The 17,265-nt window shown below is 48.8% G+C and overlaps 1 protein-coding gene across 1 annotated transcript in view; it reads left to right on the forward strand.

Moving 5' to 3' along the window:
- ANK1 (ankyrin 1) overlaps positions 1-17,265 on the forward strand; it is a 216,887-nt gene that overhangs the window by 185,544 nt on the left and 14,078 nt on the right. The window contains exons 37-39 of the mRNA XM_065899924.1: positions 47-178; positions 1,449-1,595; positions 14,966-15,524. Coding sequence (XP_065755996.1) covers positions 47-178; positions 1,449-1,595; positions 14,966-15,524 — 838 coding nt within the window. The remainder of the gene's footprint in view (positions 1-46; positions 179-1,448; positions 1,596-14,965; positions 15,525-17,265) is intronic.

Here is a 17,265-nt window from a genome sequence, read left to right on the forward strand (position 1 = left end):
TGGGCTCTGGCTGGGCTCACACCCGTTCTTGGTTCTTTGTGCGCAGAGCTGGCCCGCGAGCTGCAGTTCAGCGTGGATGACATCAACAGGATCCGCGTGGAGAACCCCAACTCCTTGCTGGAGCAGAGCGTGGCCTTGTTGAACCTCTGGGTCATCCGTGAAGGCCAAGATGCAAAGAGTCAGTACCGATGGGCTGGGGAGCCTTCTCTCCCCAAAGCCTGTGCCAGGACCTCTTCTCACCAAGTAGTTCTCCCTCCAAATTCCCTGGGTGGTGTTGGCCTTTGGAACCAATCTCTTCTGCACACTCTGTCTCACACATACATACACGCACAGTCATGCACACATGCACCTCTCAGGATCCCTGGTCTTCTGGGCAAGGCTGCCGGGAGGGGATTTCGGAGAATCTTGGCCGTGATCTCTTCCCATCCTCAGAATGAGTTCACAGCGCACCAGGACCCCTAGAAGATGGCATCTGTGTAGGGTGTGTGCCTTCCGGTTGAATTTCTCAAACAAATGAGGATTGTCCCCTCGGGACAGAGCCCAGTGAGGAGTCCCCCCTCGGATGGAGTTCTTCTTCCAGGATTGTCTCCAACGGGGGAGGGAAGATTTGTCTCACTCTTTTCAGCCCCTCCTCCACCCCATTCCCGAATACAAAGCGCTAAGAGGAAATTGAGTGTTTACATTTGCATGGCAAATCAACTGGCAAGGACCAAGGATTTCCAGAAGACAGAATCCAATCATTCTCACTCATCTTCTTGTAGTATTCCTCTTAGGTTACAAAAAAACACTTCCCATGCCTTGAAATTCGCCGCTGTTAGGGTCTGGGAAAGATCTGTTAAAGGATAACAAAACACAGGTCTACCTCACTTTACGGCGCTTCGCAGATACTGTGTTTTTTTCCCAATCAAATTCAGCAGGTCTGTTCCAACAGCATTTGCTCACTTCGTGTCTGTCACATTTGGGTAATTCTCTCAATATTTCAGAATTTCTCATTATGATTGCATTTGTTACGCTGATCTGTTATCAGTGATCCTTATGTGACTATTAAGAGTCACTGAAGGCTCAGAGGACAGTTAGCGTTTTTTAGCCATAAAATATTTTAAAGGTATGGTAGATGCCTTGTCTTTCTAGACAGAATGCTACTGCACACTTAGACTAGAGTGTAGTGTAAACATAACTTTTATATGCACTGGGAAAACAACATTCGTGTTCTCGCTTTACCGCGGTTTTGGCTTTATTGCGTGGGCCAGACGGGAACCGCAGTGTCCCCAGATCTGCCGTCTTTTCCAAAGAGGTAGTTTGCTTTGACTTTGACAAAAGCGGAGGCCTGCAATTCCCCTCCTCGCAGTCTTCCCCCCACCCCACCAGAGTTCAGAGCCGGGCGTCCCGCGCGCCCTGCGATGGGTAGTGGTCCCCCCAGCGCCCTCCTTCCTCCCCTCTGCCCGCAGTGGAGAACCTGTACGCGGCCCTGCGGCACATCGACCGCGGCGAGATCGTGAACATGCTGGAGGGCTCGGGCAGGCAGGGCCGCAACCTGAAGCCCGACCGCCGGCCCACGGACCGGGACTACTCGTCGTCCCCCTCCCAGATGAATGGTGAGTGTCTCCTGGACGAAGGGGCCGAGCCGCCGCCTCCTGACCCTCCCTGGAACCTTCTCTCCCGGTGACCGGAGGTCAGTCTCTCTCTGGACGGGCGGTGGTGAACGCAGAGGTGGTGGGGGGCGCCCGGGGCCCAGGCAGGACGGGAGGAGCCGAGGCCCCGCTCGACGCCCCGCGTGCCGCACGGCCCCCAGCTCTGCGCATGCGCGGACCCATCGGCGACCCAGTCGGTGGGGAGACGCAAGGGCGCTAGGTTCTGGCGCAGGTCCCGTGGGGACCAGCCAGGGGGCGTCCTGAAGCCCTATTGCCGCCCCTTCTCTGAGACTAAGCGGGATCTTTTCTTCAGCCCGGTCTCTGCTTTTCTCTCCCTTTTTTCTCGCCCCATCTCTTTCCCTGACTCGTTTTGATGTGGTTCGTTATGCCAAGAAGCCCCCATGTGACCGGGCCCCGGGGGGCCCTGACCTTTGCCCCCGGCACCCACCCCTGCGGCCTTTGAGGACACCTTCCTTTTAGCAGGGGAAGCGGCCAAGTGAGGAGCAGGGCCGGGACCCCCTCTGCCCCTCCATCTCTGTCGCTGACCAGGGGCGCAGAAGCAGGGTGGAGGCCCTACCCTGCAGTGGGAGCCGGGAGGCTGGCTTCTATCCCCTTTCCTCCTGACTCCACTGCTGAGCCATCAGCCTGTTCTCTAAAATCAGCAAGTTGGATTAGAGACCTGAGGCTCCTCACAGGCCTTGAAAAGCAATACGGTTCTGTGAACCGGCTTCCATGAGGCCGGCACGTGCCCCATCCCGCAGCTGCGTCGCTGTCCTCCCCCAGGTCCTAGGTCACCAGCCTTCCCGGCCATGCGCACGTGCATGCGCCGTGTGGGGCCCTGTGGTGGGGGTCTTTTGAGTGGAGGGTGGGGACAGGGGCCCTGTCCAGGGGGATGCTGCGCTCCTGACACGGGTGACTCTCCCACATCCTGTGTCTCCTGAAACATGCCGTCCAGGGCCCCTGGGCACAGGGCTCATCTGTTGACCGCGTGCTGTGGCCTTTCTCTTCTGCCTCTGACCTCACCTGGCCTGCAAGTCCACTCTCTCCCCCACTGCCTGTCTCCACTGTCTCACCTGGGCCAGGTGTTCAGGGGCCCTCAGCCTCCACTGATGCATGTCACCAAGGGCCCTCGGCCTGACGCTGGGGCGCCCTCGCTGCCTGCTGGGACCTGTGTACCCTCAGGGCTGTTCCCATGGAGGAGGCTTGCCCCTCAGACCCAGCATTGAGGGCTCCCAGGCTGGCCCTCTCTCCGCTCTTGGGGTACTAGGCGGACACAGCAGGGACTGCTAAGTGACCAACTCCCTTTCACTAGGAGCGAGGGAAGGGGGCTGATTGCTGCAAACTGGGAGAAGTCAAGTGACAGAACACTTCTCCCTTTTTTACGTGATAACCGGTGACTTGGTTGGGTTTCTTAGCATCCCCAGATCTGTTTCAATCAAGTCAACTCAAGTTTTGGGGGTTTTGTCCCCCAGTTCTACGGACACCAGGCCCATAAAATTACATGAGTATAAACAAGGCAGTTACAACAATCAAAAAGTCATGTCAAGTGTTCTTATCACGATAAAAAACACTGTTTAAAAGGGCAGTTACGGACCCAGGTGTTTATGAACGTCTCCGCTGGCCTCTGGATTCCAGTTGGGCCTGGAGACTCTCATCTAATGCCTGAGCAGAGTTCGAACCCCCGTGGGCCTGGGTCCTGTGCTCCGTGACTGTGGAAAGGCTGTGCAGTTGGTCAGCTCACTTGGCAAATATTTTCTGAACACCTGCCACATGCCAGGGGCTGTTCTAAGCGGGGCAGATAAGTCAGTTCTCAAACAGACAAAAAAAAAGAAAGAAAGAAAGAAAGAAAAGTCCCAAACTCTGCCTTCATGGAGCTTACCTTTTGTGTAGAGAGGCAAACAAAAATATAATATGTAAGTGAATTGTATACTGCGCTAGCAAGTAGGTGCTGGGAAAAAACAGACTCAAGCAAGGGGGATCAGAGTGCTGGGCTTGGGGGATTAAATAGTGGGGTGGGAGTGGGTAGCATCTGAACAAAGGCTGGAGGGAGAGGAGGGAGTGGGTGTGCAAACTCGGGAGAGAGCACCCATACAAGCATCCCGGGCAGTGGCCCTGAGCGGGCGTGCGTGGTGCATCCACAGCACAGTGAGGGGCCAGAGGGGAGAAAGAAAGGGCAGGGGTAGCAGGAGGGCGGCTCTTCCAGGCCTTCCTGAGGACACTGGTTTTACTGGGAGAGTGATGGAGAGCAGCTGTAGGTTTGGAGCAGAGGGGTCACGAGATCTAACAAGTTTACAAGGGATCCTCCCCTGCTTTGGTTGCAGACGTCACACTCTGAATGCTTCTGTGCTTCCTGGCTGCTCTGTCGCCTGTCAGCCCTTCTGAACCCCCTCGTCCAGCAGGTGTCCCGGCAAATGCAGGCCGTGTGCCCTGTGTGCACGCTCCCCCAGGCCGGAGCAGATGCTCAGAAACAGACGCCCGCTTGGTCCATCCTGCCTTTCTGGGCACCAGAGCTGGCTTCTGTGTATGTTTCCTGCCTTCTTTGCAGTCCCAGGAAGACCATCCCACATGTGGGTGCCCTTCTGGCCCGGAGAGAAGGAGCAGGAAGGATCAGAGGTGGAAGGACAGGGGGACAGCAGCCTCCCGCGCTTCCTCTGGCTTTCTGTCCTGGGCCGGCCCAGGCCTCTGCGCCGATGGCCACGGCGGCACCTTGCCTCCTCTGTGCTTTACCTCGTTCTCTGCTCGTCTCAGCCTCCCTGTGGGCACTCGAGGCAGTGACTGGTTGCTCTGTGGTGTCAGGAAGATAGGAACCTGAGGTCTCTTGTCCTTCCTTCCTGGCTCTTCTTGCTGTGTTTGCCTGGACTGGCCAGAGCAGAAGGGGCTTTAAGTCAAAAAGCCAGTTTGCTTCTCTTGCACAGGAGGGAACTACCCCAGGCCCCTGGAATAAACATGAAAAAAAAATTGCCCGTGGAGCGAAAAAAAAGCATGTTCCTAAAAATAAAACAGATTTCTCATGTAAAAGGAAAAAATGGACATCTCACATCCTGTTTGGTCAACTCCATTTGGTGTGATGAGTTGGACACAATGTCTACTTGGAAATACAATATGTCTCATTTCTACGGACTCTTAGTGAACACAGCTAGTGAAGTGCGGCTGCTGCCTGAGTTAGGGTTGTCTGTCCACCCTTGTCTGGTTTGCTGCTGACATCAAACTAGTGGGGGCAGCGTTAGGCCTAGGTTAACAGAGACCCAGTGTGACAGCCCAGATGAGGGGAGGCTGGGGGGCGGGCCACTGCTGGACGGCTCTGCTCCAAAGCTGTGTGTTTGGTTGCCTGTTACCTGATTTCCCCAAAAGGCAACCCCAGAGAGGAGAGCTCTAGACTGAGGGATGGGCTGGTGACCCAGGTATGGCAGGGCCACGTGAGACTGCCAGAGAGACAGGCACTTCTGGAGCTCAACCCAGGGGACTCAGCAAACCTTCCTGTGCTGTGGTCCACCCCAGACTGTGTGAGATGGCCCCTGCTGAGCATGGCCCCTATCAGCAGTAATCCCCACTCCACTGAGTATGGACACCTACAGCCCCAGATCCACGCTTCGGGGGTGAGAGTGGGGTCAGCGGGGTCTTCTGGAGACTGAGAGGGAGAAACACTGCGACCAGGGGAGGGCCTCCAGGACAAAACACAAGGCAGAAAGAAGTCCTGGGGGAGGGTTGCACAAGTTCTCTTCATGGACACATTTTTGCTTGGGTGAAATTCTATTCACATGAACCCCAGGAAGTTTCAAGGTGGAAAAGTCACCAAGAATGAGCCTCGGGTATTCTGTGACCAGCAGAGTTACCCTCTCCCAGCCTTTATGAAGTCTTACTGAGATTCCCAGGAGTGAACATGTTTATCCGGCCGTATCTGAGGGACTGTCTGTGATGCATTCCACTTCTGGCCAAGATGAGGCAACAGGGACTGAATATACGCTCCTGCTTGAAACAAGCAAAAAATGGACAAATTATATGAAACAACGGTTTTCGAGACATTGGACATCAGGCAGCAAAGGACAGTGATCTATGAGACATGGAAAATAAATGAGGTGAACCCTACGGTTGCCTAGATCACTGCCTCAAAAGAGTTTCTAAGTCATGGCAGAAGGAAGAGAAATCCAAGAAGACTTCCTGGTTGAGGAGAAGTCGCTGGGAGTCCAAGGAGACCAGGGCAGCTAGAGTTCCCTAGAGAGACAGCTGCACACAGAGAGAGCTCTGGAGACCTCCAGAAGGTTCCCCGCAAGTTTTGGTTGAATATTAATCATCTGTTCCCAATAGGCAGACTGATCGTTCACAGACACTGCATAGGGAACACAGAATGGTCCTGTTTCAGAAATGGAGAGTGATTAGCCCTAGGTTGATCAATACTCCTACCTAATAAACCTTGAAAGCAAAACTCAAAAGGATCAAACTGTTTCCAAGGAACTCAACTACATAACAGAGCAAAGTTCAAGAATTGTTATAGGGATACAAAAATACCCAGCACCCAACTAGATAAAAGTCACAACATCCAATTAAAGATTACCAGACATACATACAAAGAGGCAGGGAAACACAACCCATAATAAGGAGAAAAGGCAATCGACTGAAACTGACGCAGATATTAGAATTAGCAGACAAGAATGGTAAAACAGTTAATAACTATTTCAGATGTTTAAAAAGTGAAGTAGAGACTTGGAAGATTTTTTTTTTTTGTCTGTGTTGGGTCTTCATTGCTGCACATGGGCTTTCTCTAGTTGCAGCGAGTGGGGGCTACTCTTTGTTGCGGTGCGCAGGCTTCTCATTGTGGTGGCTTCTCTTGTTGTGGAGCACGGGGTCTAGGCTCACGGTCTTCAGTAGTTGTGACACATGGGCTCAGTAGTTGTGGCTCATGGGCTCTAGAGCGCAAGCTCTGTAGTTGTGGCGCATGGGCTTAGTTGCTCCGTGGCATGTGGGATCTTCCGAGACCAGGGCTCGAACCCGTGTCCCCTCCAATGCGGCAGGCAGATTCTTAACCACTGTGCCACCAGGGAGCCCTGGAAGATATTTTTTAAAGACCCAAACCAATCTCCTAGAGATGAAACTATAAGGTATAGGATGAATGAAGTACACTGAATGGGATTAGACATTACAGAAGAAGGGAACTTGGCAACATAGCAATAGAAACTCCAAAATGAAACACAGGAAGAAAAATAAAAAGCATCAGTGAGCTGTGGGGAAATCAAGTGACCTAATATTTGTGAAATTAGAGTTTCCAGCAGAGAAGGGGGCTGAAAATGTATTTGAAGAATTAATGACCCAGAATTTTACAATTTGACAAAAACCGTAAATACACATATCCAAGAAGTTCAGTTAACTGCATGAAACATGGAATCTACTATGCCAAGGCACATTTTAAACAAATTGGTCAGAACCTGTGACAGAGAAAGGTTTAAAAGTAGCCAGAGTAAAAAAGCAAGACCTGTTATATACAAGGGGAAAAAGATAAGGATTACATAAGATTTCTCATAGGAACAATGGAAGTAAGACAGTGGAACAATATCTTTAAAGTAGAACACATCTTGAAAGGAACACATCTCTAAAGTAACGTAGACTTCTATATCCAGCAAAAATAACTTCCAAAAATGAAGGCAAATAAAGACTTTTCCGTACACACAAAACCTGGAAATTCATCACCAGGAGGTGCCTGCTACAAGAAAAGTTTAAAAACAAAATCCTTCAGGCCAAAGAAAAACGACACCATACAGAAATACAGATCTACGTGAAGGAATGAACTGCCAAAAATGTTAACTATAAGAATAAATACATAATTTTCTTGTTATTTAAATCTCTTTAAAAGATAACTGTTTAAACAAAAATAACAATATAATGTTGGGTTGATAGCATGTATAAAAGTAAAATATATTACAACAATGGTACAGAAGTCAAAAAATTTGAGAGAGAAATATGGAAGTATATTATTGTAAGGTTCTTATACTATATGCCAAGCGTTATATAACATCACTTAAAAGTAGACTGTGATAGTTTAAGGATGTATACTAAAAGTCCTAAAGTAACTACTAAAATCATCAAAGAATTATAGCTAATAAGCAACCAAAATAGATTAAGTGGAAAATTTCAATTAATCCAAAAGAGGAAAAAGAGAACAGATGGGACGAAAGTAGAAATGAGAGGTTTAAACCTAACCATATTAATAATCTCATTAAATGTAAATGACCTAAGTAACCCACATTAAAAGGCAGAGACAGGGACTTCCCTGGTGGCGCAGTGGTTAAGAATCCTCCCGCCAATGCAGGGGACACGGGTTCGATCTGTGGTCCGGGAAGATCCCACATGCCACGGAGCAACTAAGCCCGTGAACCACAACTACTGAGCCCACGTGCCACAACTACTGAAGCCCGTGCACCTAGAGCCCACGCTCTGCAGCAAGAGAAGCCACCGCGATGAGAAGCCCGCGCAAAGCAACGAAGAGTAGCCCCCACTCACTGCAACTAGAGAAAGCCTGAGCACAGCAACGAAGACCCAAATGCAGCCAAAATTAATTAATTAAAGAAAAAAAGGCAGAGATAGACTGGATATAAAGGTAAATTTCAAATATATACTGCCTATAAGTAATGCCTTTCAAATATAAAAACACAAATTCCTTAAAAGTAAAAAGATGAGTAAATATAAACTGTGCTAACACTAATCAAAAGAAAACTGAAGTGGCTATATTAATATCAGACACGTAGATTTCAGAACAAATAATATTACCAGGGATAAAGACAATAATTTCATAATAATAAGTAGTTCATCTAGAGGGCATCACAATCTTTAAATGTTTATGCACCAGTAATATAGCTATAAATACATGAAACAAAAACAGAAAAGCACAATGAGAAATAGACAAAACCACAGCTACAGTGGGAGATTTCAATACTCCATCTTGATAATTGATAGAGCAAGTAGAAAAATGAGTAACCATATAGAAGATTTGACAACACTGTCCTTCGTCTTGACCTAATTGACATTAGGAATTGGAAAATGTAGAACATTCCACCCAATAACAACAGAATACACATTCTTTTCAATTGCCCCTAGAACAAACCAATATAGACCATGTTATAGACTATAAATAAGTCTCAATAAATATAAAAGAATTCAAGTCATTCCAAGTATGTTCTCTGACCACAGTGAAATTAAATTACAAGTCAATAACTGAAAGCTACATGGGAAATCTCAAACATATGGAAAATAAATCATACACTTCTAAATAACCCATGGGTCAAAGAAGAGAGCAAAAGGGAAATTAGTATTTTGAATCAAGATATCAAAATGTATGGTATGCCAGTAAAGCAGTATTAGGGAGAAATTCATAGCACTAAATGTCCACATTAAAAAAGAGAAAAGTTCTCAAGTCAGTGACCTCCGCTTTATAATATCTTAAGATATTTGAAAAAGAAGAGCAAATTAAACCCAAAGTAAACAGAAGGGAGATAATAAAGATCAGAGCGGAAATCAATGAAGTTGAAAACAGAAAACACTAGAGAAAATTAATAAAACCAAAAGCTGATTCTTTGAAATGATCAATAAATTGATAAGCATCCAGCCAGACTGAGAGAGGCAACATCACTAAAGACTGAAGAAAACTATAATTCGAAAAGACACATGCGCCCCAATGTTCACTGCAGCACTATTCACAATAGCCAGGACATGGAAGCAACCTAAGTGTCCATCGACAGATGAATGGGTAAGGAAGATGTGGTACATATATACAATGGAATATTACTCAGCCATAAAAAATGAAATAATGCCATTTGCAGCAACGTGGATGGACCTAGAGATTATCATACTAAGTGAAGTAAGTCAGAAAGAGAAAGACAGGGGGCTTCTTTGGTGGCACATTGGTTAAGAATCCACCTGCCAATGCAGAGGACACGCGTTCGAGCCCTGGTCCGGGAAGATCCCACACGCCGTGGAGCAACGAAGCCCATGCACCACAACTACTGAGCCTGCGCTCTAGAGCCTGCGAGCCACAACTACTGAGCCTGCGTGCCACAACTACTGAAGCCCACGCACCTAGAGCCTGTGCTCTGCAACAAGAGAAGCCACTGCAATGAGAAGCCCGCGCACGGCAACGGAGAGTAGCCCCCGCTCACCGCAACTAGAGAAAGCCCGTGCACAGCAACGAAGACCCAATGCAGCCAATAAATAAATAAATAAATTTATTTAAAAAAAGAGAAAGACAAATACCATATGATACGACTTATATGTGGAATCTAGTATGACACAAATGAACGTATCTATGAAACAGAAACAGATTCACAGACATAGAGAACAGACTTGTGGTTGCCAAGGGGGAGGGAGGGAGGGTGGGGGAAGGGTGGATGGGAGGCTGGGATTAGTAGATGCAAACTATTATGTATAGAATGGATAAACAACAAGGTCCTACTGTATAGCACAGGGAACTATATTCAATATCCTGTGATAAACCATGATAGAAAAAAACTATGAAAAAGAATGTATATTTATGTATAACTGAATCGCTTTGCTGTACAGTAGAAATTAACACAACATTGTAAATCAACTATACTTCAATAAAATAAATTTTTTAAAAAACCAATATTCCCACCAAGAAAACTCCAAGCCTAGAGGACTTAAGTGGTGAATGCTACCAGACATTTAAGGAAGAAATAACTCATTAAGAAAATTGTAAAGGACATAATGCTTCCTAACTCATTCTATGAGGCCAGCATTACATTTTTGGTGAAAAAAAAGAAAGCCATTACAGGAAAACTACAGACAAATATCCTTCATGAACATTCATGCAAAAATCTCTAAACTAAATTTTAGCAAATCAAATCCAACACTATATAAAAGTGCATCATGACCAAGTGGGGTTTATCCAAGGAATGCAAAATGGTTGAATATTATAAAATAAATCAGTATCTGGTTCTGCATGTAAGGAGCTTGGATGTCACCACTCCATGCTAACAAGTAAAAAGCTACACGGTTTGAAAAATCAGTAACTCTTCTAGGGTCTGTAAGAGAAGTGAGGACTTAGGGCAAATCGCTGTCCCCCACATTGGAGAGTCTGATAGCAGAGCCCTAAAAGGGCACCTACAAAAAACCTGAAGCTAGCATTACACTTAATGGTGAAAGACCGAGTGCTTTCCCTCTAAGTGCAGTAACAAGCCAATGATGTCTGCTCCCCCGGCTTCTGTTCAACCTTGTCCTAAAGGTGCTGCCAGTACAATAAGGCAAGTAAGAGAAATAAAAGGCAGCCAGATTGGAGAGGAAGAAGTAAACTGTCTTTGTTCACAGACAACATGATATATATAAAAATCCAATGGAATCTAAAAAATGAGTTTGGTAAGGTTGCAGGATACAATTTCAGTATATTAAAAAAATCAATTGAATTCTATATACTAGGAATGAACAAGTGGAAATTGAAATTGAAAAAAAGAATACCCTTTAAGATAGCACTGAAAAAAATTGAAACAGTTGGAGCTGAATCTGATAAAAGATGTGAAAGACACACATTGAAAACTACAAAACGTTGCCCAGAGGAATTTTAAAAGACCTAAATAAATGTAGAGATACACCCGTGTTCATGGGTGTATCGAGAAGACTCGATACTTTGTCAGTTCTCCCTGAAACAATCTATATATTTGATGCAACCCCGGTCAAAATCCCAGTAGGCTTTTCTGTGGAAAGTGACAAAGTGGTTCTAAAATTCATATGGAAAAGACCTAGAACATCCAAAACAGCTTTGAAAAAGAACAAAGTTGGAGGACTTACACTGACTTCAAAATTTATTACAAAGCTACAGTGATCAATACAGTGTGGTATTGCCATAAAGACAGATAAGTCAATGGAACACAATAGAATCCAGAAATAATAAAACCACACATATAGGAAAAACTGATCTTCAGCAAAGGTGCAAAGGCAATTCAGTGGATAATCTTTACAATATGTGTGCTGGAACACTTGGATATTCATATGCAGAAATGAACTGGGATTCACACCTTACATCACATACAAAAATTACCACAAAATGGATCACAGATTAAATGTAAAACCTGTGACTATAAAAATTCTTGGTTAAACATAAGAGAAAACCTTAGAGATCTTGGATAAGGCAAATATTTCTTAGGTGCAACACCAGAAGCACAATCCATAAAAGAACAAATGGATAAGTTGGACTTCATCAAAATTTAAAACTTCTGCACTTTAAAACGCACTGTTTAAAAAAATGAAGAAGATAAAAAAGCTACTGATTGGGAGAAAGTATTGGCTAATAATCATCTGATATAGGACTTGTATCCACAATACATAAAGAACTCTCAAAACTCAATAATAAGAAAACAACCCAAGTTTTAGAGTGAGCAAAAGATTTGAACTTAACCCAGAAGATAGACAAATAGCAAATAAGCACACAAAAAGATGCTCAGCATCATTAGTCATCAGAGAAATACAAATTAAAACTATAAGTAGATACATTACACATCTATAAGAAGAGCTAGAATAAAAAATGAAAAACATACCAAGTGTTGAGGATGTGGAGGAACTGGGAGCCCATGCACTGCTCGTGGGGATGTAAATGGGACAGTCACTTTGGAAAAACTTTGGTTGTTTCTTAAAAAGTTAAACATATACCTACAGTGTGATCTAGACATTCAGCAATAACAATGGATGAATTAACAATACTTGCAACAACATGGATGAAATTAGGCTGAGTGAAAAAAAAAAAAAAACAGACAAAAAAGATTCCACACTGTATAGTTCCATTTATATACAATTCTGGCAAATGCAGCTACTGTATAGTGACAGAAAGCAGATTAGTGGTTACCTGGGAGTGTGGCAGAATGAAGGAGTACAAAGGATCCTGAGGAAACCTTTCGGGGATGATGAAGGGCCCTTCTCTTCACTGTGGTGATGGTTTCATGGGTGTTTCCCTGTATCAGAAATGATCAGATTATCTACTTTAAATATGTGGATTTGTTGTATGCCAACTATACCTCCGTGACGCTATCTTTAAAATATATTAATAGCAAAATCTAGTGAAAGGACCACTCTCACTGTGTTCCTTAAGCAAGTTACTCCATCTCTAGTTTCCTAATCTATAAAGTAGGAATAATGTTGTCGTGACAATTAAAAATAACATGTTGGATATATTTCATATGAAAGAGAGCTCAATTAGTAATGGTAATAATAGAATAATGCTTTCAAGAAGAAAAAAAATTATGTGATTCTTAAATGCTCTGCTCGCAGATATCTGGAGAGATTTCTGTAGAGGGTTGGAAGGCCATTTGCCCTGGTTTCCCAGTTAGGTCACAGTTTCACGTGCAGTGACTTGGTGTTACTGTCGTGGGAAGATCTGACCCACCCATTTCCCCCACCACCCTCCTCTCTTTGTCCCTCCTCGTTTGGCCAGAGCTGGAGGGGTCCCTTGGTCCCTGTCACTGCACAGCCCTACCCCCAGCCAACCCTCCCGCCATGGTCTGTTTCTCGTTCTCCTAATTTTGGAATCTGGAACCACGTAGACTTGTAGAGATCAGTCAGGAGGAAAGCTCTCCGGAAAGATTACAAGGCAGAATGAATGTCAAGCACGTGGCCTGGTTGCCGGCACCTTGAACACCTGTAATCGTTGGCAATTTCGGTTTCACTGCATATGGGCTAGGTCATCGGTTCTGGCTCCCGTGTCCCCCTCACATCTGAAAGCTCTGCACTGGGACAGCATAGACAGGTTCCCTGTTCTTGGAGTAGACAGTCATGCGAACCAGGACAGGCTCAAAGATGGGGGAATCCAAGGTGAGCTGGAGTCGTTGGGAAAACGTTGTGAAAGAAAGAGGACAAAGAGAACCTGTCGTGTGTGTGTGTGTGTGTGTGTGTGTGTCTGTGTGTGTTTATAATCCCCAACCCTTTAGCATGTATGGTGCCTGGCATGGAAGCAGACCTCATTTCATATTTTCTGGTTGAAAAAGTGAGTGAAGGAGGACAGCTGAGTTCTATCAGAAGCAGAGAAGCTGGAGGGCAGGAGCTGAGGCCCAGCTGGGAGTGACGAGGGCCCGTCTGGCCAGGAGAGAGGTTAAGCCAGATGCAGGGGTGGGGAGCAGTGAGGGCTGAATGGCAGGATGAAGATTGCGGACACTGGGTTAGGGGCCTCTCGGGACGTGGCAGGAAGGTCCCTGGAGACCCTGCAGGGGCAGCCCCACCCATGCCCAGGGTCCCCTTCAGCTCTGCTGGATATTCAGAGGTTGTAGGCACACACCTGCCCCCGGGTCCCCAGACAGGCTGGGCCAAGTGGAGAATCTTGCCTTCTAGGCCCCCCTCAGACTGGCACCTGCTGTGAAGGGGAGGCAGAGGCCCTCTTCCCCTGCTGCAGGGACCGCCTCCCCACAAGCTGGAGGAGAGCAGAGGCCCCACCGAAGGGAACCCCGTCCAGAACACGCACACTAATCCCACACTTAAACCTGCTGCTCCCTCAGCATCCTGGTCTGCACACCAGACCCAACCAGGAGACTATCACCGACTCGTGTCCGAGCCCGTCCCCAGGGAACAGGCTTGGGAACAGGCTTTGCTGACCACAGGGCTGCGCGGTAGGGGCCTGGGCCCACTGGCTCCCTTCCCCCGGGTCACAGCTGACCTGGGGGGATCGGCAGGCAGAGTTCTGAGGAAACAGCATTGTGCCCGGGACCTCGTGCGCCCTGAGGACCCTCCCTCGTGCCACTTTGGCTCATTCACAGTTCCGGGAACCCCATACACTGCTTGCGGCTAAGCGACTTCATCCCAAACCGAGCGGTTTCCTGTTTGACCACCGCACCGAGGTCTGTGGGTGCTCAGTGTGCTCGCCAGCCCTGCCAGGGCTCGGTCAGCGACCCTGGTTCTGGGGCTGCCCCCTCCCTTGGAGGTGCGTTCCTAACGGAGCCCCCAAGGGCTGTGCCCAAGAGATGCTGGTGCAAAGAGACAGCAGCCTTGCCTTCCGTGCGGCCGCTGAGCAGTGGGGCTTTCACCTGATTGAGGATGGCTCGAGCTCCAGCCTCTGGATCAAGACGTCTTGATCCCCGCTCTGGACTGGAAGAGAAAGCATTCCGACCTCTTCTCTTTGCGTCCAGCAAAGGAGCCCCCTCCCCGCCCTCACCCCTGGCTGCCCCCTCTTCCTTAGCCCCCAGAGCCTTGTTCTCTTGCCCGGGTGCCTGGGCAGAAGCCACAAGGCTTGGGAAGGCCCGCACCGCCGGAATGCGCATGCACGTCAGTGGCCGTGCCTGTGCGCGCGTGACCGGCACGTGAGCGCGCGTGATGGAAGGTCACAGCTGGAGCATGTCGCCCTCTGTCTGCCCATCCAGGTTACTCCTCGCTGCAGGACGAGCTGCTGTCCCCCGCCTCCCTGCACTACGCGCTCCCCTCTCCGCTGCGCGCAGACCAGTACTGGAACGAGGTGGCCGTCCTAGACGCCATCCCCTTGGCGGGCACGGAGCATGACGCCATGCTGGAGATGTCTGACATGCAGGTGTGGTCCGCGGGCCTCACGCCCTCGTTGGTCACTGCTGAGGACTCCTCTCTGGAGTGCAGCAAGGCCGAGGACTCGGACGCCACTGGCCACGAGTGGAAACTGGAGGGGGCGCTCTCCGAGGGACCCCAGGGCCCCATGCTGGGCTCTCTGGACCTCGTGGAGGACGACACAGTGGATTCAGATGCCGCAAATGGCCTTATCGATTTGCTTGACCAGGAGGAAGGTCAGAGGTCAGAAGAGAAGCTGCCAGGTCATGAGAGGCAGGAGGACGCGACAGGTGCAGGGCAGGGCTCAGGGAATGAAGTGTCTCTTGTTTCAGGCCAGCAGAGGGTACAAGCCCACATCACAGAATCCCACACCGTGAGTCGGGTGATGGACTCCAGCCAGGACAGGTAAGGGCTGGGCCGCCGTGCGGGATGCCTTTCACCGTCCTGGGCTTCTGGCAGCGAGTACAGAGGGAACTCGGGCGCTGCTGTCCCCCGACGCTGTGTTCTAAACACACTGGCGCAAATAAATTCAGTAAGGCGCCAGCTCGCCTCTGAAGCCGCCCAGCCCGCGCTCAGGCCTCTGTCTTGTGAGAGTGGAGCTGTGTCTGCAAAGGCCAGTCCCTCCCCCAGAACCACCCCCCACCCCACCCACCTCGCCAGCCCCATCTTTTGGCCAGCAGGAGAGAGGCTGAGGGTGTTGGGAGAGGGGAGAGCATCCCTGGGAGAGAGATTGTAAGGCTGGGAGAAGCCACGTCCCTGAAGTACAGCTGAGCTGGGTGCTCTGGGCCCCCGTCGCTGTTGTGTGCTGATTGCTGAAATCAAACCGTATTTGGAAACCTAGAAGCAGCAGGGCCCAGGGAAGCTATGTGTGCAGTCACACAGCCTGCGTGTGACAGAGCTGATAACGCTGCCCTTTCTACTTACACCCTCTTGAAGGAGTGAGGCCAGCGGGCTTATCAGGGGCAGGACAGAGCTTCAGCTGTTGAAGACGGTTATTCTCCTGGGTAGCTCCTTACCACCCTTCCTGCGAGGAGAAGGCCTGTGATGACAGGTCCAGCAGCAGGGTGCCTGTTGGCAGTGCAGGCAGATGGCCTGATGCCCCTCTGAGACACAGAGTCCCCAGGCCACGTGCCTGCAGTGGACATCTGCCACGCTCCAGCGCTGGGCTGAGTGCAGAGTGGGGCTTGGAGCGAGAGAGACAGACAGTGACAGGTATCGCCTTGGCCTCCAGGGCTGGCACAGGAAGGGAGGGGCAAAGGCCCTTTCCTCTGTGTCGCTTTGCTGCCTGAACTTCCCTAAAGCAAGGAGACAGTTCCTGTGCTCCCAGAAGGCTGTGGCCACCCAGGGAGCTCAGATCCAGCCAGGCCGTGGGAAATCTATTCTCATTTCCTCTTCCCACCCGCATCCTCCTCCCAGAAGCCCGGGCAGACGGCCCTTCCCCAGGCTCTACTCGGTGTGGCCCGCATCCCCCAGCAGGAGGGGAAACAAAGTCGCTTAGGAGACAAGACAGCAAGGATTCATTTAGCGTCCCAAACGAATCCTTCGATGCTTCGGGAAAATTGGGCACACTGAGCCGTGAGGATTCAAAGTGAAATCCAACCTTCCAACCTCTGGCGATGGCCGTTCACTCAACAAGCACTGATTGGATGTTCCTGTGTGCCACCCACTGTGACAGCAGGGTCCCTAGACAGGGGCCAGAGGCCTGGGGGCCGGACCTCAGAACGTTACAGGATGGCTCTGTGACCTGGGGCAGCTCTCCCATGGGGACAGATGAATTTCATTCACTCAACAGTGTGTGTTGAATGCCTACTGTGTGCCAGGCCCCTGTATGAAGTACCTTGGAGCATGGGTGTGGCATTGAGCAAAGCAGATAGTCTCTACGTGCAAGACGTTTATGTTCTAGTGGGGAGACTGACAATAAAAGCAGATAAAGTAAATGGAATTAAAAGTAATTAAAAGAGAGATGCTAATTAATGCTAAGTGCTAAACAGAAGAATAAAGCAGGGAAGGGGGTGGTTGAAATCATGGACGGGGCGGGCGGGGACACCTGAGAGTGACTCGCGGGAAAGACATAAAGGAATGCAGGTGATGAACGATGTGGACACCTGAGCGGAGCCAGCAGAAGGCCCAGCCAGGGCAGAGGCCT

This window comes from Phocoena phocoena, chromosome 21, assembly GCF_963924675.1.
Source record: "Phocoena phocoena chromosome 21, mPhoPho1.1, whole genome shotgun sequence".
Classification (NCBI taxonomy): Eukaryota; Metazoa; Chordata; class Mammalia; order Artiodactyla; family Phocoenidae; genus Phocoena; species Phocoena phocoena.